The sequence below is a fragment of the Astatotilapia calliptera genome, chromosome 23 (genome assembly GCF_964374335.1).
Source record: "Astatotilapia calliptera chromosome 23, fAstCal68.1, whole genome shotgun sequence".
Lineage (NCBI taxonomy): Eukaryota > Metazoa > Chordata > Actinopteri > Cichliformes > Cichlidae > Astatotilapia > Astatotilapia calliptera.
Window position 1 is genome coordinate 10,623,897 of NC_137443.1, and position 21,466 is coordinate 10,645,362.

The 21,466-nt window shown below is 43.1% G+C and overlaps 1 protein-coding gene across 10 annotated transcripts in view; it reads right to left on the minus strand.

The window, feature by feature from the left end:
• The window catches only part of nfia (nuclear factor I/A), a 150,541-nt gene that overhangs the window by 16,827 nt on the left and 112,248 nt on the right, over positions 1 to 21,466 (minus strand). For 3 of the 10 annotated variants that reach the window (XM_026159087.2, XM_026159085.2, XM_026159089.2), the window contains exons 5-8: positions 11,977 to 12,094; positions 7,745 to 7,872; positions 5,703 to 5,753; positions 2,849 to 3,016 (exon numbers count right to left, since the gene is read on the minus strand). In XM_026159087.2, the coding sequence (XP_026014872.1) occupies positions 2,849 to 3,016; positions 5,703 to 5,753; positions 7,745 to 7,872; positions 11,977 to 12,094 (465 nt within the window). The remainder of the gene's footprint in view (positions 1 to 2,848; positions 3,017 to 5,702; positions 5,754 to 7,744; positions 7,873 to 11,976; positions 12,095 to 21,466) is intronic. The other 7 variants (XM_026159090.2, XM_080297157.1, XM_026159093.2 and 4 more) reach the window with 3 other exon arrangements.

Consider the following 21,466-nt stretch of genomic DNA (forward strand, 5'->3'; position numbering starts at 1 on the left):
GAGGAAGGTAGACATAATCATTGTGGGAAGCAAGGAGTTTATTAAGTTTATTAAGGGGGCGTGGCTTAACATGCAGATACATGACGATGGACACACAGAGCAGATGAACCAATGACAACAGGACACCCCAGCTGTCAATCACTACAGGTGTATGGAGGTGAGGCTACATCATTTACGTGGCTCCTCCTCTTCCTTCTCTCCTTCAGTCTAATTAAGGCTCTAATTGGTCTAATACTCTCTGATTGCTCGTTAGCGGATGAGGCCTCGTTAAGGCCTGTGATGTATGGAGGTCTGAGGAGAGTGCAGAGAAGATGCTGAGGGGGGAGCGAGGGAGATAGAGAGACATTAGAAATGACAGAGAGAGAGCGAGGGAGCGTAGGAAGGAGAGTTAAAGCTGCTGCACTAATTCACTTAAAGTCTGCTGTGATTTATCACTCTGACAATACACACTGACCGCCCGTGTGTGTGAGTATGTGTGTGTGTGTGTATGTGCTCTGTAGCAGTGTATTTACAGTAATCATTGGATGGATGGCTTTCTCTGCCCTCTCTCTTTCTCTTGTAACCACAGACACACACACACACGGGGACAGAGTGTGTGTACATTAATAGAAATGATCTCACTCAGTGTGCAGGCATGCTCAGCCACCTGTGTGTGTGTTTGATTTAGTTTGGTCCCACATCCTGTTTCTGGGATTTTTTCCGATGCATTGTGCCAACTTCATTTATTTGATGGCCTCAGTGATCGACAGAGTAAACCAGTGGATCTCACACCCACAAACCAACTTCCAAAGATAAAAACACGCACGTTTCTCCTCAGATCCCCTCATTGGCTCCCTGTTAAATCCAGAATTTAAAATCCTGCTCCTGCTGAATAATCCGGACACATCTTATCTTAATGACCTTACAGTACCATATCACCCCATTAAAGCACTTCGCTCTCAGACTGCAGGCTTACTTGTTGTTCCTAGAGTATTTTCAAGTAGAATGGGATGCAGAGCCTTCAGTTTTCAGGACCCTACTCTGTGGAACCAGCTTCCAATTTGGATTCGGGAGACAGACACTATCTCTGCTTTTCAGATTAGTCTTCACACTTTCCTTTTTGCTAAAGCATAGATCAGGTGGCCAATCCAATCACAGCGTAAAATCAGCCCCCTTCCCACATCTCAGCGTCTATCTCAGCTGTAGGATGAAAGTGTGTGATTTCCCTGTCATCAGCTGAATCTGTGAACTTCTCTGATATCGATCTTCTCGTCTTTCTTCGGGCGAGACGGCAAAGCGGAGGATTTGCCTTCAGCGGCGCTGCAGCAGCGGTGTGTGTGGTATGTCGAACACAGAAGAAAGAGCTGGGATTAGTTCCACTTTGCAAATTGCCTCGCTTCACTACCTCAGACACCCCTCTCCTCCTCCTCCTCTCTCCCCTGCCAACTATTCCTTGAAGAAGATATTCTCCATCAGGAGGTGGATTGATAAACGATAAGAAGAAGGCAAAGAATTAAAACAGCAGAGTTCCTTCATTTTCACCACATGTGGAAGAATTTTAAAGGAGGTGAGGATGGAGAAAATACAGAAATACTCCATACTCCATTACTGGAGGTGCAGAGAGGGGGTGTGGAGGAAAGACCTTGATAAGAAAGGCCAAAAGTGATCTTCAGACCATCCATCCATTTTCTTCTGCTTATCCGGGGCCGGGTCGCGGGGGCAGCAGCCCAAGCAGAGAAGCCCAGACCTCCCTCTCCCCAGCCACCTCCTCCAGCTTGTCCGGGGGAACACCAAGGTGTTCCCAAGCCAGCCGAGAGATATAATCTCCACCGTGTCCTGGGTCTGCCCCGGGGCCTCCTCCTGGTGGGACCTGCCCGGAAAACCTCGCCAAGGAGGCATCCTTGTCAGATGCCTGAACCACCTCAACTCAAAATCTCTCAGAGTTTGCTTCAACTCGTTCCTGCAGAGCTTTCACAATAAAAGACGTGACAGTGTTCGGTGTTGAGGCCTTTTAATTGGTAACAGATGAAATAATAAGAAGCTCGAAAAAGTGAAACATTTAACTTTCAGCAGCGAAATTGCAGGATTTCCTGCTGCCTACTAATCTTCGTCACAGCTCTGACGGCTGTTGCAGCTTTTAAGATGGAATGTTTTCTTACATGTAATGTGACGACTTTATCGGCTCTCCTGCACAAACTTCACTGAGACCTGAACTACAAGCAAATCACACTAAATGTGAGGATTTCATTTCCTCATGTTGGACAAAGCATCACATGACGCATCGTTAAGGTGCGCCTGTGCTGCTCAGTAAATCAGATTATTTTATAACCCCTCTGCTTCCTGTTGTACTACACAGAAAGTTTGTCATCTTAAAAATCATTTTTTAGCTGATCTGTGAGTTTTCAGCTGCTCGCCAGATTAGATGGTAAAGTGATGAATGAGGATTATCTGCAGATTATTATTATGGAAAACACTTCTCAAGACTCAACAGCCGCACAGACACACACACACACACACACACACACATAAGGAGGAAGTGTGTTTCTGTGGTAGATTATTTCAGCCAATCAGAAGACGAGAAAGGAGCAGGAGACGGGTTAGTGGTGGGTGGGTGGGACGTAAGAACAGGTGTGAGGTGGGAAGGATGCTCTCATAACACACACACACACACACACACACACACACACACACACACACACACACACACACACACACACACACAGTGCCCTGCCTACAGCCTATAGGTGTGTGTCTACAGGTGCCTCCTCCTGACAAAATCCACAGAGACTGACGGGGGTGGGGGTGGGGTGAAGGAGGTGAGTGTGTGTGGTGGGAGGCGGGTGAGGGAGGTTTCTGGGGATGACCTCACCTCGAGGCCCGGTAATGACGGGCCGGTGATGGTGTGTGAAAGCCGTTCGGGGGGAAGAGGAGGAAGAAGAAGAGGAGGAGGTGGAGGAAGCGCCGCTCGGTGAAGGCGCAGTGCCGCAGAAACCGGACTTCTCTGACCTCTTTAGAGCGCTGGCGGGTGACGGCATCCCTGCCAAGAACCATGATGATCATGATGAGGAGGAGCGGGTCATGGCAGATTTGATTCTTTAAACACTTTTTATGCACCTCCAATGTGGGGAGGAGTTGGGAGGAGGGAGGTGGTGGTTTGGAGTGGGACTTAGAGATCAGGGGCGGGGCTTGGAGATTGAGTCACAGGCTGCAGGTGTCAGAGAGTTTAGTGTGTCTGAGCCTTTTTAAGTTTTTAGATACCAGCAAAAAAGGACAACATGAGTAAAAATGATGACAAATAAAATGAAACACTAAAATATAAAAAAGAACAAAAGCCTGAAATTTTATAAAAATAATAATATCGACATGAAAAGTGTGCAACAAAATATATAAATAAAAACACACAAAACCAAATAAAAATGTGAATGTGAGTGATGATCTAAAGCCCATCATTTATTTTTATTTCTTTGTGTGTCAGATGGGCCAGCCGGCAGCATTTTTATTCAAACATAAAAAGTCAGTTTTCTGAGAGACGTGAAACTCAGACATGCTGTTTCTCTTTCCTGTCAGCTCAGCAGTGTGAAACGCTATCAGCTGGGATAAAAACAAACATAACCTGGCTGCCGTTAATATCGAGACACACTTACATGTGATGATTTTTATTTGAAATATTTAATAAGCTTCAGCAGACGGGAACATCTTGACTGCTCACATTTTAATTTTTACCATAGCTACCAGATAGATGCAGTTCAGGCTGAATTAGTTCATCACAGGAACAACAGTGATCATCTTCAATACAGCTTTTTAAAATATTTTATTTTTGGCCTTTATTACACAGTGGAGTGAAGAGTGACACGAGGGGCGGGAGACATGTGGCAAAGGGCCGCATGTCAGATTTGAACCCGGGCTGGCTGCTTTCTACATGCAATACTTTTATTGTAATGGAGTACTTTTACTCTGAAGTACTTTTACTGCAAATAAGGCTCTGCATGGCTGATTATCAGCACAAACACACGATTGTTCCACAGCTCGGAGACGAGCTGTGAACAGAGGGAACAACACAGATTGTGGTCTACCTGGAAGGGGTGGGGCTTGTAGTGACGGGCAGAGGTGCAGTAGGAGGAGGAAGAGGCAGAGGGGGTTGTTTGTTTGTGAGTGTGATGAAGGACCGAAGAGGTTTTGTCAGGTGGAACTGAGGCTGTTCAATATCTTCTTCCTCATCCTGTTTCCACATCCATCCATCCATCCATCCATCCATCCATCCATCCAATCTATCAGTCATCCATGATTGATCCATCCATCGTCCATCCCTCCATCATTCATTATCCATCCACCCATCAATCATTCATCATCATCCATCCATGATGCATCCACCATTATTAATCATCCATCATTCATTCAAGATCCATCCATCCATCCATCCATCCATCCGTGATCCATTATTCATCCATCCATCCATCATCAACCCATCCATCATTCGTCATCCATCCATGATTTATCCATCTATGATGCATCATCATTCATCCATGATGCATCCATCATTCATCCATCCATCATCCATCCTTCATCATCCATCCATCCATCCTCCATCCATCTATCCTTCATCATCCATCCATCCATGATCCATCAATCCATCACTGATTATGATTCATTCATTCATCATCCATTTAGCCATTATTTAATGTGTCCCAGTTAATAATTTAACCAAACATGTTATTTCAAATAAAAATCTGTAAAACATTACAAAATGAAAATGGAACAACACAATAAAATAAACATAAAAACCCACAACCATTTAATTAAATGTGGAGACCTTTAACGGGTCTCCACAGCAGATCGTCTGCCTCCATCATTCCCAGCATCCTCCTCTCTCACACCAATATGTCCTCCATCACTACATCCATGAACATCCTCTGAGGTCTTCCTCTTCTCTTTCTGCTTGGCAACTCCATCTTCATCCACCTTTGTCCAATACAACACAATCCAGAAACTGTTTGGTCTCTAGATAATATTGCCCTTCATAATAATTAGGGGTGTGGCCTCTTTGATTGACAGGTGGATGGTGACACAGGTGGCTGTAGCCGCTAGCTGTCTGCTCGGCTTCACCCGAACTCGACCTCTGGACTGTCATAATGACGTCAACTGACCAATAACTTGGCTGCTGTGAGGTTCCTGTACTAGCAGAGCGTCCAAAAAGGCGGAGCTCCAGGACTGCTGAGTGAAATTCAAGGGTTTTGATGTTACTAATTAGCAGTAAGTTAGAGCTCCACCCTCTCATCCAGCAGCCATTAGGCTGCCTCACACTGAAAACCAGTTTGAGTTACCTTCCATCTTTAATATACAATCTGTGGTTAGTTTTGGTCATTTATCAGATTCAAACGTCTCCTGATACACAAACTAACAACACCTTTACTCGTTACCATGTCACATATTCACATTCAACACACACACACACACACACACACACTCGCACACAGACACAAACTGTCCTGCTGTCCATCCAGCTGGTTTTCTCGTCCACAAACTAAACAAAATCGACGTGCCACAGTGACATCATCAGCATGCTGCCAGGTGAGTGGAGTTAGGGTTGGGTGGAGTGCGGTGGGGAGGTGAAGGAGGTTGAGGGGGGCACGAGACGGAAACTCAGACAAAAAGGAGGAGAAGGAGGAGGAGGCGGTTTCACAGACATGTAGACAGGAAGTGAGGAGGCGTGTTGACGTCTTTACCTTGTCGGGAGATGAAAGAGCTAGCTAGAGAGCCACGCAGCTTATATCCAGCTTTCCAACGCAAGACGGAGGAAAGGAAGAAAAGAAACGGAAAGGAAAAGTAGCATGAATACACCGGCTGAGAGAGGAAGAGGAGACAGGAAGAGGAAGGAACTCATAAATATAATCAGTGTATGCGTGTGTGTTTAAGAACATGGTTACCAAAATAAAACTACAAAATCTCTGAGTTTGCAAAAATGAAAGTAAAAAATAAAATAAACCAAAAATGCACTGGAACAATGTGAATGCAATGAACTGAATATAATAAATAATAACTGAGAATTAAAGCAATTTTCTATTTTTTCTAACGCAAATAAAAATAAAATATTTTTAGTTTCCTTTGAGACAGCTAACCTGTGATTTATAATTCAGTATGAACCAGAGTGGACGTGCTTCTGTTGTAGCTGTAAACCTGCTTTAAAAATAGATTTGATTGTACTGAAATCATAGAAATACTCAACAGAAACCTAAACATCTCTGTAAAATGAATTTATATTAGGAAAGCAGTTTATTCTGCACATATCTTCCTGGACATTTTTGTTCCTTCAAAAGACTGAGAGCAGAGAGAGTGACAGGAAACAGCACAGAGAGAAGAACGACATGCAGCAGATGGTCGCTCGGCTGGGAATCGAACCGGGTACTCGCGGGGGTCTGCTCGAATTTCCAAAATATTATTAAAAAATGTTTTTTAAAGAAATTAAAAAAAAAAAGAAACATAGAGAACAGAAAGAAAATTTAAATACCTTCATAATAGCAATTATAAAAATATAATATTCTTATTCTAATATTATTAATAAACATTATATTTGATTGATATTCACATCTTTTAAATGCAAGAATAAAATTTCTATCTAAATATTTTAATAAGTTCAATAACAATTACAGTATAGTTTTAACGAACATTAAAAATAAATAAATGATCATGTAAAATTGAATTAAGAATAAAAACTAAAACATGTAACTGAATAAATTTCCAACCCATTTAACAAAATGGCAAACAAACACCTGGCAAACAAAATATAAAATCATTCTAACCCATAAAAGCCACGCAAAGAATATCTATAAATATATTTGAAAAACGCAACATTCACTGAAATAAAATATCATAAAAATACTGAATAAAAATGTCAAAATGAACGTAAAGACTTTTTGTATTAAAATATATTTTATTTGACTGATATTTGTATATTTGTCAAATGCCAGATTATTATTTATATTATATCAAAACATTTGAAATTTAAATGTATAATTTGACTTCTCTATCTAGAAAAACCCACCAAAGAAATATTTAAAAATATGACGTAAAAATACAAAAATTAAAGGTAACTAAGGGTAACTAAACAAACTGCCTGACTGTTGAAAAAGTAATTAAAAGTGAAGAATGAATCGACTAATTTATAATAATTATAAGACAAATTAAAAAACATGGATTTCTTCTGAGATGACAGTTTAATGACATATTAATGCGAATTAAATTTTTCCCCCCTTTCTCGGCTTCGTGAGGCTCACTGAACAGATTTGTGTCTCTGAACTGTTCAGATTCACACTGAGCTACACGGAGGCATGCTGGAGGCTGCTTCCTGTTTATGTGACTGTTTTGGATCTGATTCTGCAAGTGTGCAGGATCAAACCTGTGACGTCCTCTTTATGAGACAGGCAGTCGAGAGATCACACTCTGACAAAACATTAAAAAAATCACACACACACACACACACACACACACACACACACACACACACACACACACACACACACACACACAGACACACACACACACACACACACACACCCTGCTGGAAGCACCAACTGCACACTGCACCATGGTAGCATCGCTCCGCTGGGCTGCGTTGGAGCGGCAGGTTAGCTCTGGGATGTGTGATGACGAGAGTCTGCATGGTGGAGGTGGGGGGAGTGTTAGGGCCGGGGTCAGATGGGGTATTAAGATGGCGGGGCTGTTATTAGAGGAGGCGGCTGGGGTTTCGTTTCGGGGTGTGGTTACATACCTGGCTCCACGTCGTGCCAGCTGCTGGCCTGGCTGCCGCTGCCTGGAGACCGACCCTGGCTTGGGTAGTAGGACTCCTCCCCCGGGCTGTCCACGTCCTCCTCCATGCACTTTATCCTCTTGGCAGAGCTGCAGAGAGACAGAGCAGCATTGGTGACTCCTCCCATTATTAACCCCACTGTTCTCCAGCTCAGAGCTCAAACGGAGAACAGGTGGAGTCCTAAACACCCACACAGACCCCTCTGATTCCTGCTATCAGCTGTTTGAAGTCCCACCCAAACCTGAGACCAGCACATCAGGCTCCCTCCCACACATCCAACTGTTCAATCTCACCTACCTGCCCCTCCCTTATTTCTTTTTTCCCCACATATTGGTCACACTCACATGTTTCAGATCATCAAATAAAGAGAACCTGAGTAAATGCAGAGTGCAGGTTTTAAATGATGATTTCATTCATTAAGGGAACAAAGCTGTTAGTTTGATGCAGATGTAATGGGACTGAAACCTTCCACAAAGTTCAGCTTCTGTCTTGTCAGTCTACAGAAGATTTCCCAGAAGTCTCGGAGATCATCCAGATGTTTGTTTGCAGTTTGCTTTTGTGATCTTCTTGGCTAGCAGTGGTGTTTTCCTTGAACTTTTCCATGGAGGCCATTTTTGCTTTCACTGGAGTCCAGTGCTCATTTGTTGACATCACTGATTGGCTGACTCCATGTGAACTTTGACAATGTGGCGTTTTATGGTAAAAAGAAAAGAGCAGCGAGGAGGGTTGACATGAGATCAAACCGTACACGTCCCGTGGACTAAATGACTCTCAGGCATCAACTTACAGCAGCATCTGATGGATGCTCACACTGGATAAACCAGAGCATCCCTGACAGGAAGAAAAGGAAGGACAAAGTCTGAATTCATACCTTTCTGTAAGACATAAATTTACATGTCCTCCTTTACCCTCCAAACCCAGCTGTAGTCTTTGTGTACTTGTGCAGTTATTTATGCATTTCACACATTTTCTGTTTGCTTTACTTTAAGGTTTAAGCCTGAGAAATGAGAGCAACGACTCACAGACAGCAGGTTTACACCTCACTGGCCAGATCTGTTTGTTTAACAGGAAGTTAAAACATTAACAGTGTGTGTGTGTGTGTGTGTGTGTGTTCTGCCTGTACACTGAGATGTGTTTGTATGAATGGAGGGTCTTTGACATTAGTAAAGACTTAAATATTTCCATATGGATCTGCTTCACTGCCTCACAGCGATCTCTGTGTGTGTGTGTGTGTGGTAATGTGTGTGTGTGGGAGGTCTCTGGAGATGTGTTTGGAGTCAGAGAAGAGAGAGGGGGAGAGGGTGTAGAAGACAGAGGACACACACACACACACTCAGCTAACTGTGTGTGCGTGCGTGCGTGCGTGTGCGCTGCAGGGCAGGTATTTCAGCAGACAGACGACTTTTGCGACCGCATCGATTTAAGAGAAGAGGTCAGGGCAAACCCTGCAAGCATATGTGTGTGAGAGAGTGTGTGTGTGTGTGTGTGTGTGTGAGTGAGAGAGAGAGTGTGTTTGTATAATCATTTGAGTTTAAACCATCACTGTGAGGATATCAGTGAGTTGTGAGTACCTTCTAAGGCAGGGGTGTCAAACTCAATTGCACAGGGGGCCAAAACTCAAGGCACACTTTAGGTCGCAGGCCAAACAAGATAAACATTTATTGAACACACTAAAACAATGTTTTTTAAACAAATATGAATAAAAACAGACAGGAATGTTATTCCAGATTAAATAAACTTAAAAAAATAAACTTTAACTTTAAATATTTTGCTCTTCATAAAAATATATCCTGTCAAAATTATGCAAGTTAGAAATATGAACATGCTGCCAAAACCCCAGAAAAAAATAAATGAAAGCAAACACAAGGTTGGAGCCGCATGTAGACGGAGCATTGCTTCAGGAGTGGAACTAATAAACTGTGCGGGCCATTCAGTGTCGTACTTTCCCTTGAGTGTATCATTACACTGCAGCTCCATCTGAATCTGCACAGGTGCAGTTCAGCAAAGTGCGCTGATTTGGTTCAACATTACTTGGCAACAGGGAAAGTGAGGCAAGTTGCACTGGTGCATTTGTGACAGCTTCACTTGAAATGCCTTCACCGCATCATACATGTCATGTCCATGAATTGACAGGTTTCCTTGCTGAGCTCAAAAACTCTATTGAGAACTTTTCCCCAACTCAGCCAAAGGACCTCTGTATGATGGCATGTCGGCAAACTGAATCTATTTCCCACATAAAAGACTGAAATTGACGGTAATTTAAACCTTTAGCTTGGATAAAATTTACGGTTTGTGTTACGGTGATCATTACATGCTCCATTTTACCACACAGCCTTTCCTGGTGTGTGATGCAGTGATATGCTGTTAACCCACCAGTGCAGTTCTCCTCCTGCATCTTTACTCGCATCCTGCTGACTAGTCCGCTTTTTTCACCGCACAACACCGGCGCTCCATCTGTTGTAAGTCCAACAAGTTTGTTACACTTTGACATACGTTTTAAAAAATGTCTTTTCCTGTCATTGTCCCGTGCATCGATTTAATGTTCAATATTTCCTCTCCACGGATGAAGATGGCCAGCTGTGCAATGTCCATCATGTCTATACTTTCATCCACAGCAAGAGAGTATGCGATAAAGTTTCTGCTTTTTTCACACAACTGTGTTTATAAATCAGTGGCCATCTCACAAACCCCATCAGCAATCGTATTTCTCCTCAGGCTCACATTTGCCAAAATCTGCATTTTGTCTGGACACAAGACGTCGCACACCTTCATCATGCAGCTCTTTACAGTGGTACCGGGCTGATTTGGCTATCTCCACTGCTACAATAAAACTTGCTTTCACAACAGCTTCACTTTGTGATTTTGCTCTGGTGAAAACAAGTCTGCTGAAATGTCAGATTCTTCTTTAGCTCTTCTACTTTCTGTAGTTTCTTCTCTGCATTTAGGTTTTTCAGCTTATCCTGATGTTTTGTCTCGTAGTGCCGTCTTAAAATAAATTCCTTAATTACAGCCACATTAGCAACACTATTAAGACACACGGGTTTACTAGCAATGTCTGTAAACATATAGTCAGTCACCCACTGGCGCTGAAAGGCTCTGCTTTCAGAGTCAACTTTTCTCTCCACCATTGTGAGCGGCTAGCTTCGCAATAACAAAAGTTTGACTTGATTGACGCGGGAATGTTCCCAAATAGCCTAGCGTTCGGCAAGGAGGCTGCAGCGCTGCATTATGGGATCTGTTGTTTGTATATTATTAGCACCTCCTATCGCCAGGCCATGCATAACAATAATATATCTATATAAAATGATCTCGCGGGCCAGATATAAATGTACGCCGGGCCGGATGTGGCCCGCGGGCCTTGACTTTGACACATGTGTTCTAAGGGCTGTTTTAGGGGGTCAGATCAGAACCAATCAGCTGTGTGTGTGTGTGTGTGTGTGTGTGTGTGCTCTAACATACATTAAGCCACATTAGGAACAAACAGTTAGTGTTCATGCACAGACCAAAGCTGCCGTAGCCTCTACACTCTACACACCCTGCAGGTGAGTTAGTGAAATACTGACAGCTGTCCTATCGTGTCTGTGATACAGCATCCATCCAGTGCACTGCACGAGGGTGTGACCGTCGTCATCCTTGCATCTGTCCATTGCAGTCATTTCATTTCACAAATCCAACCAACTCTTTGTTTGTGTGTCCTCTGAGCACTGTACGGCTGGAACATAAACCATCTGGATTTGAATGTTTGGAAGTAAAAAACGAAATGAAGCCATCTCGAGTTCTGGTTTGGGAACATCGGCCAATGATGAAGCGACTTCTCCAGCATCGCTGAAAGGTCAGTCCACGGGCCACTAGGTGGCGCTTACACTCAGCACTGACGCCTCACCATTCTGTCCGCTGACAGCTCAACAAAGGTTATTTAAACAGGGCGCAGGTGCTGCGAGTCACTGCACAGACTCTGCGTCCCATTTATTTTATTACAGGTGCTCCATGAAATATTATAGAATCAGTTTTCTACTTCTTCTATTTTACAAAAGCACTTATTGGATCATTGTTTAGAGTTTTCTATGACGCGCATGTTTCCCTCTTTGAGAAACACTTTGACCTTAGTCAATCGATTGATTGACTGCAGTCATTAAAACTGATAAATTGTCACATGAACAACAGGAGGAGGTGCTGAGTGTGCTGGTGTGTACCTGGAGGAGGAGGTACTGGGCAGTGGTCTCCTCATGGCTCCTGGGCTCATGCTGTAGTAGGAGGAGCTGTCGAGGTCGGCCAGCGAGAAGTTTGGCCCGGTGCCGGCTGCGATGGGCGCTGATGGACGGACAGACAGAGAGTGTCAGTACGGATACGGTGACATTTTTATATAACCAGTGAACACACACACACACACACACACACACACACACACACACACACACACACACACACACACACACACACCTGGAGGCTGAACAAGGTGCATTAAACATGTTGATAAAAATCAGGAGGACAAGCTGTGAAAGCTCCTCACTGACACTTTCAGGTTTCCTTAAAGGAGACAAGAAACTTCCAGCAGTGAAGGAGACTTCATGGGAGTACGGACACTCCAATGAAAGCCTGCTGCGGCAGCAGTTACTGTCTCATAAAGCTGCTGCACACGAGAAAAGAAGGCTAAAGCTTCTAATCATCCAAAGTGCACATTTAAAAAGTAAAGGTTGACTCTTATTAAATGTGTTTCCTCCTGCCTGAAGAGATGCTGCAACACAACGCGTCACTGGACATCTGACCGCCCGTCACGCCACAAGCATAACATAAGTTTTATCACATTCTTCCAGTGACGGGGTTAGGCTATATCCTGGACCTCCTCTCCCCTGGAAACTAGACCAACAGAAACCTCTGTGCTAAATCTGCACTTCTAAAACAAAAACTGTAAAGTGACGGAGAGATGGTGCCGATGGAGGTGAAGGACAAGAGAGGGACAGACCTTGAAAATAAGTTTCACTTATAGTCCCGCTAGATGTCTCGTGTGAATATTCCTGCGTTTCAAAAACACAACTGATTGAACAGCCAGATTAACTCCACGTTAAAGCACCAATAACCTGGGAGAATATTTTAAGGAGAAATTCTGAGTGACTGTGTGTTTGCATCAGTCACTGGGATTTTCTGGCCGAGCAGAACCAGCAGATTAGCTTCGACATATGATCCTCCTGCAGCTTCCAGGGAACGTTTTCTGAGCTCACCCTGAAGCGCATGATGCAGGGATTGTGTGCGGACAGGTGTTGTTGTTTAGCTCCTCGTTAAACACTCCAGTAAGTGCACAGGTGTATGCATTTAAAATTGCCCCACCTGTGTGTGCAGTAGTGGGACTCTGTTCAGCTCAGAGCTGTTAACTGTGGCGGGCAGATGAATTGGCTCAGGAGGTGATAAAATTACTGCCCTCCTTAAAAAAAGACAAAAATGAGTCGCTTTTATAAATGAGACTCTGAAGCCACTGCTCCCAACAAACAGCCTGACGAGCAGCCGAGCACCGCTTGTCTCTGTTTACATATTCAATATTAGCTCACAACAGGAGTTTATGTCATCATTGTATATGAGAGCAGTTAGCACGCAACATTAGCATCTACCAACAACAACAAGCTGTGGCCCTCTTCCTCTCTGATGTGTTCATGTTCTGCTGCCCCCCCCCATCCTATTCTCGGGGGACAGAAGCTCTTCCACAAAGCCCTGCGAGGCTCTCCGTGTTAAAGCAGGGAGGGAGGGAGCGAGGGAGCGATCCGGCTCTTTGTTGTCAAATGCTTCAATTTGAAAATCCTGCTGAACAAAGGCAGCAATCAGCTTCAAAACCGGACATCCATCTACCCCCTCGCCTCCAGCCCCCCCCCACACCCTCATCCCTACTCTTCATCGTTTTATTGACAGATAGCATGATGGTGTGATGGGATGAAAGGAGAAGGAGGAGGGAGGGGGAGGACTGACAGGATCTGGTGGGGAGTTTTCTGCTGAGCTCAGCACCGTGATCTCGCTCCACCTATCTATCACTCTCTCTCTCTCTGCCCTGTAGAGATAGGGCTGACCTGAGACACGCACACATGCACACACACACACACACACCCACACATATACACACACAGAGAGTTGGTCATTCGTGTGTGGACGTTTTAAACTCCTTTCCCACGGGAGCAGGAAGTAAAAACAAAGATAATTTAAAAACTGAAAAATAAAGAACGTACAAGTTTCCTGTGACTGCCACGGCTCGTAACGAACAGTCGACCTGTTCTGTGTTTTTACGTCTGAGGACAAGTAAACTTACCCTGTAATTTAATAATTGTAGTCCACTTTTTTATGACTCCAGTTTTGGACGGAAACTTCTTGTTCACTTCTCCTCTGAGGTTTTACAAACTCATAAAGAGTGTGAAGCTTTCAGTGAAGCCAGTCTTGAGTTGAAAAAGGCAAAGCTACCAAACCGTGTGGAGAGTGACTTAACTGTGAAGGAACTACTTATCCCATAATGCACTGCAAATCCCAAACTCCCCTATAGACTCGATTATTTTCGTTATCGCAGTCTTGCTGAAAACCTTGAGAACATGTTATATCGTACGCCACTTTGTTCACTTGCTTTCTGAAGCTTCGCGCTCACTAAGCTAACTCATGCTTAGACATTTTAAACATCTCCATGGTAACATGGAGATCGCCAACAATCATTGATGTTAAAACAGCCATCATAAGCAAGTCCTAGACTCCTTTACTAGTTGCATAAACTGTTAAAAATAATGGATAAGCCCTTGTGATAGTAGTAAATTTAACTGGTCTCTCAGATGGCCGCCCCTCACTGAGCCTGGCTCCGCCAGGTTTTTTCCTGTTAAAAGGGAGTTTTTCCTTCCAGCTGTCTCCCAAGCTTGCTTATAGGGGGTTGTCTGTTGTTGGGGTTTCTCTGTATCATTGTAGGATATTTACCCTACGATATGAAGTGCCGTGAGGCGACTGTTGTTGGTGCAATATAAATAAAGCTGAACTGAACTGAAACTGTCCAAAGTGGTAAAAATAAAGATAATCAGTAGACACAAAGTATGGTGTACCATCTAATATTAAGAATAAAAATAGAACTTTAATAATTCCTCTGGGAAATTCAGTGAAAAGCTGATTTTTTCTAGAATAAAAAGAGATAAGGATATAAAAGCAGCCAATCATGGATAATCTGCTGCATGTGCTCACTGAGGCTGTGGGTGAACCTCTGAGATGTTAATGGTTAATCATAAATGAGATGACAGCTGAAACATGGTGTTGATGGGCTCTGTCTGAGAGGCACTGCTGCACTGACGTGTGCAGCCTGTGGAGGGCGCTGGCAGCACTCTGCAGCTGCTCCTGGTTGATTTGTATCCTTGCTGATTAGATTTCTGGCAGTAATGAAGCTGCTCTGTGTTTACTTCTTGCATTTGAATGCCGGGGGCCGGTGCTCTGCTGTCTGGACGTCTGCCAGCTGGAGCTTCGGCTCAACTTCGCTGTATTAATGATGCTTTCAGGTCACTCGCCATACAGTGGTTACTACTGTAACCCCCCTTTAAAGCACATCTTCATCGTGTTTCTGTGAGAACTCGCAAAGGCACCTCTTTGATCGCTTACAGCTGTTCCCTTTGTTTTATTGTTCCAATTCACACTTTCATTATTATGATTATTATTGTGATTATTATTAAAATTGTCAAACATCTTTGTGTCATTTGTGCCACGGTGCCCATCTGCTGCTGGCACACCACCAGGTGTGTGTGGCAGAGGGCAGGGGAGGGAGGAGGAGGAGTCTGAAGCATGCAGGCCTCCAGGTTTATTCATCTTTCATCCTGTGTGTGTGTGTGTGTGTGTGTGTGTGTGTGTGTGTGTGTGTGTGTGTGTGTGTGTGTGTGTGTGTGTGAGAGAGCGCGATAGTGAGACAGACGAAGGTACGAGAAGGTGCCAAGTGGGTCATCTGCCTTCTTATCTATTTGAGTGTTTGTGTGTTTGCACTGTGTGTGTGTGAAGCCATCATATCAGCTGTAATCCCCAACATCCTTACGTCTAATATCAACTCTCCTGACACACTGGCAGGAAGTTTGTGTGTGTGTGTGTTTTCATGAAATCTGTTTCAGTGCCAAGGTGCACTGCTGGCACTCCACTCATGCATCTGTGTGTGTGAGTGTGTGTGAGAGAGCTGGTTACAAGTGTCTAAAAACATCAAAGAGACTCAGAGTGAGCTGCAGCTCCTTTTACAGCCTGTGCTACACCCACGTGCTAGTTTGCTAGGCACAATTAATAACTGGAACACCCATTGTTTAATCGATTCACTTAAAAAGATCCCCTGACTATGAAAATGTAGAGATCGTATTATTTTAACACAAATATCAGCATTTTAAATCTAATATGTAAAGAAACCAGGTTTGAGAAGTCCCTTCACCTGCAGTAATTTAACAGATTGCCATACACAATCATGCTTGAATTACCTTTCAAATCTTAAACTTTCAGTGTGTAACATTTTTCACCACTAGATGTCAGTAGATTACAGATTGCAGTCAACCGAGTTCCGTTTTCTTACACTGCCCAATTCAAGTGCATAATTCTAGATATGTTAGCTTCTGTAGGACAAACATGCTAACATGTCAGCTAACAGAGATCAAAAACATTTTGAGTTTACCCCATAACGTTTAAAATGGAGCACTGTAACAAAAAATAATTTCCCCCAGGGATCAATAAAGTATTCTGATTCTGATTCTGATTCTGAACAGCCGCACCTAGACGGATCTCCCCGAGAATTTTCTGTGGAACGCTGTTAGTCCACTGTTTACCTCAGCTGTCAATGCAGGGTGAGAAGTGTCCTCATTTATTTAGCTACCCTTAGCCTTAAGTTAGCTGTAGTTAGCCTTAGTTAGGTACTGTTAGCTTGTGTTAGCCTTAAGCCCCTTTTCTATTAGTACCTACTCGGATCGACTTGGCACGGTTCACAACAGTTATCAGGGTTTTCCATTAGGTTATAGTACCTGTTACCAAGTACTTTTTTAGTACCTGCTTGCCCAGGGTTCTTAGTCAGTACTAAAATGTAACATCGTCAGACTGCATGCCACCGATTAGCTGGACAGTAGCGTCACTCGATGAGTCATGAGAGTGTCATGTTGACAAAAATAAAACCACCCTTTTTTGAAACTCACCAATGAAGGAAACGGTTACAAAAAACAACGCCGTGTTCCCCGAGTATGACAAAAAGCCACAGACCGAGCAGCAGATATATTCTTGCCTTGACATTAGGGCTGCACGATTTTGCATAAAATGAGAATCACGATTTTTTGGCTTAGAATTGAGATCACGATTCTCTCACGATTTTCTTTTCCAATATTTATTTAAATATTTATTATTAAAATATTTATTGCACTTATTAACTGCACATCAACTTCGTAACAGTTGAGACTGAACATAAAAACAATAAACAAACATAAAAACAACAAATGTCTCACATTTTGTGGTTGCCGCAAAATGTTGTACTGCTTGAAATTCCGTCTCCACCGTTGCTCGACACTGCGTGTATAGAGCAGGTAGTGCAACAATAGAAAAATAGTTGCGGGACGGCACTGTGTAGCGTTTGTCTAGGGTGTTGATCATTTTCCTAAATCTCTCATTTTGCACAGTGTTGATGGGAGCCATATCTTTGGTCAGGTGATAAGTGATAGCCTCCGTAATTTCTTTGTGCCTGCGGGAGTTCGACGGGTATAGGGAAGCGCTGTATAAGGTTCCTGTTATTGATGTTTGGGTGGTTGACCGGGACGGATTTTCTCCTGTCACTTTTTCATCATCTCTGACGTGCTCTCCGTTGTTTTTTCCCTGCCAATTTTAGCATCCAGTATCACGTGGTATAAGGCTCTGCCCTTGTCATTTGTTGAGCAGGAAGAGTGAGCGCTTGTCTTCATGCAAATTACGTCCCGGATCAAAATGCGGTACAATCGTCGCCGGCTATTTATTTATTTTTTGGATGGAATCGTTGTCATTTGGATATGAGATCGCACATAAGTATGAATTGAGATCGTGATTTTCTAACGATTAATCGTGCAGCCCTACTTGACATCCACCTTTTTTGTAGCAATCATGTCGTATATTAATTACATTGCGGGATGCTTGGATGCGTTGCTATGACGACAACCACGAACGTTAGGTAGTACCAGATTGTAATGGAAAACCAGGTGAGTATATCCGAGTAGGTATTAATGGAAAAGGGGCTTTAGTTAACTGTTAATAGCCTCGGTAAGCTGCCGTTGGCCTCTGTTAGCTACTGTTATGGTCATAATGAAATGGTCTTTGAAGTGGATCTAACATTGTTGGACTCTTAGTGATTAAACTCTCATACAATATAAGAATGTAATCAAACTGTTTGTCAGAGGGAAAGTGTGATTTTTAGGAAACTTGAGGCTAACATTAGCTGGTATGTGTATATGAGTACAGTAATATTTTTTTTCCTATTAAATAACCCTTAAAAAACTATTAACTAGACCTAGCAATTTTATGCTGATCCCAATTTTATGCTCATCCCTCAGCAACCAGCAGCTCTTATTTCCTGAGGAGCACTGCTTTGGTTAAATTTTGACCAGTAGGAATTCTGGTGACAGATGGACGCCTCGCTGTTGTCAGTTCAACAAGCACAACAAACACAAGTTACTGTCCACAAACTTATGGCCCTCATAAACGCAGCTGTAATGTCTCGCTCAGGTGAGGTTTGTACAGAGCGGCAGAAACAGACTGCGAGGGAGAGGACGGAGGGAGGAAGAAAGAGAGGAGGAATATGAGCAAAGAAAAAAAAGAAAGAGGAGGATCAGAGGAAGAACGACAGGAAGAGAGAGTGAGAGTTTAATGACACATCGCAGCGAGAGAGAGGAAGGAGAAGTCAGGAATACACTGAAGTGACCAATTACATGTGACCGCGGCCGCTACACTAACCTGCCCGCTCGCTCGCTCGCTCGCCCGGCCGGCCTCTCTCTCTTTGTGTGCTGCTTTAATAGGATATTGATCGACAGAGAGAGATTCGATTGGCCTGCCAGTGAATTGTGTAATGGCTGCACAACGCCAAGGTCACCCGCTGTGTGTGTGCGTGCGCGCTCTGTTCAATACCCCACCAGCCCCCCCTCCACCACAACCACATCTCATCTTCTGGTGAGCTATAGGCTTCAGTCACCCCTGCAGACCCCCGCGTGTGTGTGTGTTTGTGTGTGTGTGTTCACTCCATTTAAAGAAGAACCACACCAGAAATGATTCTTCATATAATCACAAAGAGTGCTGTGGGGTGATGGTGATGTAGGTGAAGCTTCAAGTAAGGTTCTGTCTATTGCCATGTTCGGAGTTCTTTCCTTGTTTTTAATCTTTGGACTGTTTCTTGGACTTTGCCTTTTTCCTGTGCCTCATTCTCACTGTTTTTCCACACTGCCTGTCACATTACATGTTAAAATTTTCTTCAGGCTCCTGGTTTCCTGGTCTCAGGTTCTCCTGAGACTTCCCCTTCAGCACGCAGGAACCAGAAGAAGTTTGTTATCTTTTCTTTGGCATCAAACGGAGACTCCCAGTGCTACTTCTGCACCATGTCCTACCACCGGGAACACTTTCATTGAAATACATACTAAAAAACAAAAAAAACAAAAACAAAAAAAACAATAACATGTAATATTTTGCATCTACTGTTATCTAGTTTATTGTGATGGTGTTGTTTTTATTATTTTGCTCTTTGTTGTTCGTTTTCTCTTCTGGTTTTTTTTTTTTTTTTTTTTTTTTATCTCCATACAGGTGATCCAGGTGTTTTGTTTGTTCTTCTTTTTTTTCTTCCCCCCTTTCTCACCATCTCTTCTCCCCTCTATTTTTCTTTCTCTCCCTCTCTTTCTTTCATTCTTTCTCCCTGTCCTATCCCCCAGTCATGTCTGTCCCGTCTTTAAAAAACGAAAATAAAATAAATACATAATTATAATAAAGGTCAATCAAATGGACCAATATGGCAAGGCCATGATGATCCACCCGGTAAAGTAAATCAACTTGGCATCTTTCTTGGCCTTAAGACAACAATTCTGATGGCTAAAGATCCAAACGGGACAGGCAAAAGAAAAAGAAAAAAAGAAAAGAAATACATACTCCTGATAACACACACACTGAAGTGATCAGGTGACCTTTGGCAGCAAATCGTAATTTCTGCTTCCTGTAATCTTCCACCTCATCCAAACATGCTGGAGTCTGAATTTGATCCTGCATGATGCAGATGTTCGCCTGTTGTCACTCCCCCACAGCTGCTTATTTGAATGAAGAAATGCATGAATTCTTTTTATGCTCTTAAAGGGGAACGCTTAGGAGAACGAGGGCCGCAGCAAGAATCTGCCGACGTCAGCTGAGTTTTACACTGAAGTAAAGGTGTCCTTCCAGGTTTGCTTCAGCATCATACATATATTCTTTGGCCACCGTACGGTGGCCCCGAGAGCTCAAAACATCACAAATATATAACTACAGGAAATTATGACAACAGCTTCATCAAGAAGAACATAAAAAGCTGTAGAGTTCGGACTCATGAGGTGAACATTAACATAAATCAGCAGAAACTTCTACACGAATTCGCTTCGACTGCGGAGGAACCTGAGGATGGAGCGCTTCCTTCAGGTTCCACTGTAATCTGAGACATTTACAGGTTTCATCAGGCTGGATAAATTTTTCTACAGAAATCACTCACACAAATGTGTAACTTTTGGCTGTATGAATAAAATGTACTGAGATGTACTGAGAATAACGTGTGTATTGTATTAATATAAAAGGAGATGAGATGAAAAACATTTTTCAGCTTTGTCTACATTTAATATTTCTAATGCGAGTAAAGTGAGGAGTAAGAAAAGTGTCTGTGGCAGCAAAGCAGAGCTGCTTTAATGCTGCTGCAACACACACACACACACAAACACACACACACACACACACACACACACACACACACACACACACACACACACACACACACACACACACACACTCTATAAGTACAGTATATATTCATATACTTACACACACAGACACATTCAGACAGACACAAATGTATTCACAAACACACACACACCCTTTCGCTCTGTGTGTGTGTGTGTGTGTGTGTGCAGGCGCGCGCTTTGTGTTGGTCAGCAGATTTGCAGCGATGCGGCTCTGGAAGAATCACTTATGGATTAGAGTGCAGGAGAGTCTACAGTGTGTGTGTGTGTGTGTGTGTGTGTGCGCAATAGGCATTTCAGGTTATCAGTTAAAAGCTAATGTACTTGAATAGTGTGTGTGTGTGTGTGTGTGTGTGTGTGTGTGTGTATACATGTTCATTCAGCCTGAGAGAGACTTCATTTATAATACAGCCGAATAGAAAAACTTTGTCAGTAGGGAAAAAAGAAAAAGTAAAAGTAATAAAGTTATTTCTATGAAAAGCAAATAATGGAGTGAAACAAGAACATCTGGAGGTAGAATTCAAAATTAAAGGATGAAAATGAGAAATCTCATTGTCCTTCATATTTTTTGTTTCAGCTTCACATTGAGTAAAATTGCAACGCTTTCCTTAGGGCGATGGTAAAAGTAACTGGAGCGAAATAGTAGCCAGGGCTGATGGTCTAACCTCAGCTTATATTGAGGAGCATTATAATGATCTCAACACTGATAGGATGCTGCTTCCATCTGCCCAGAGAAAAAAATCATCTCAGGTAAACC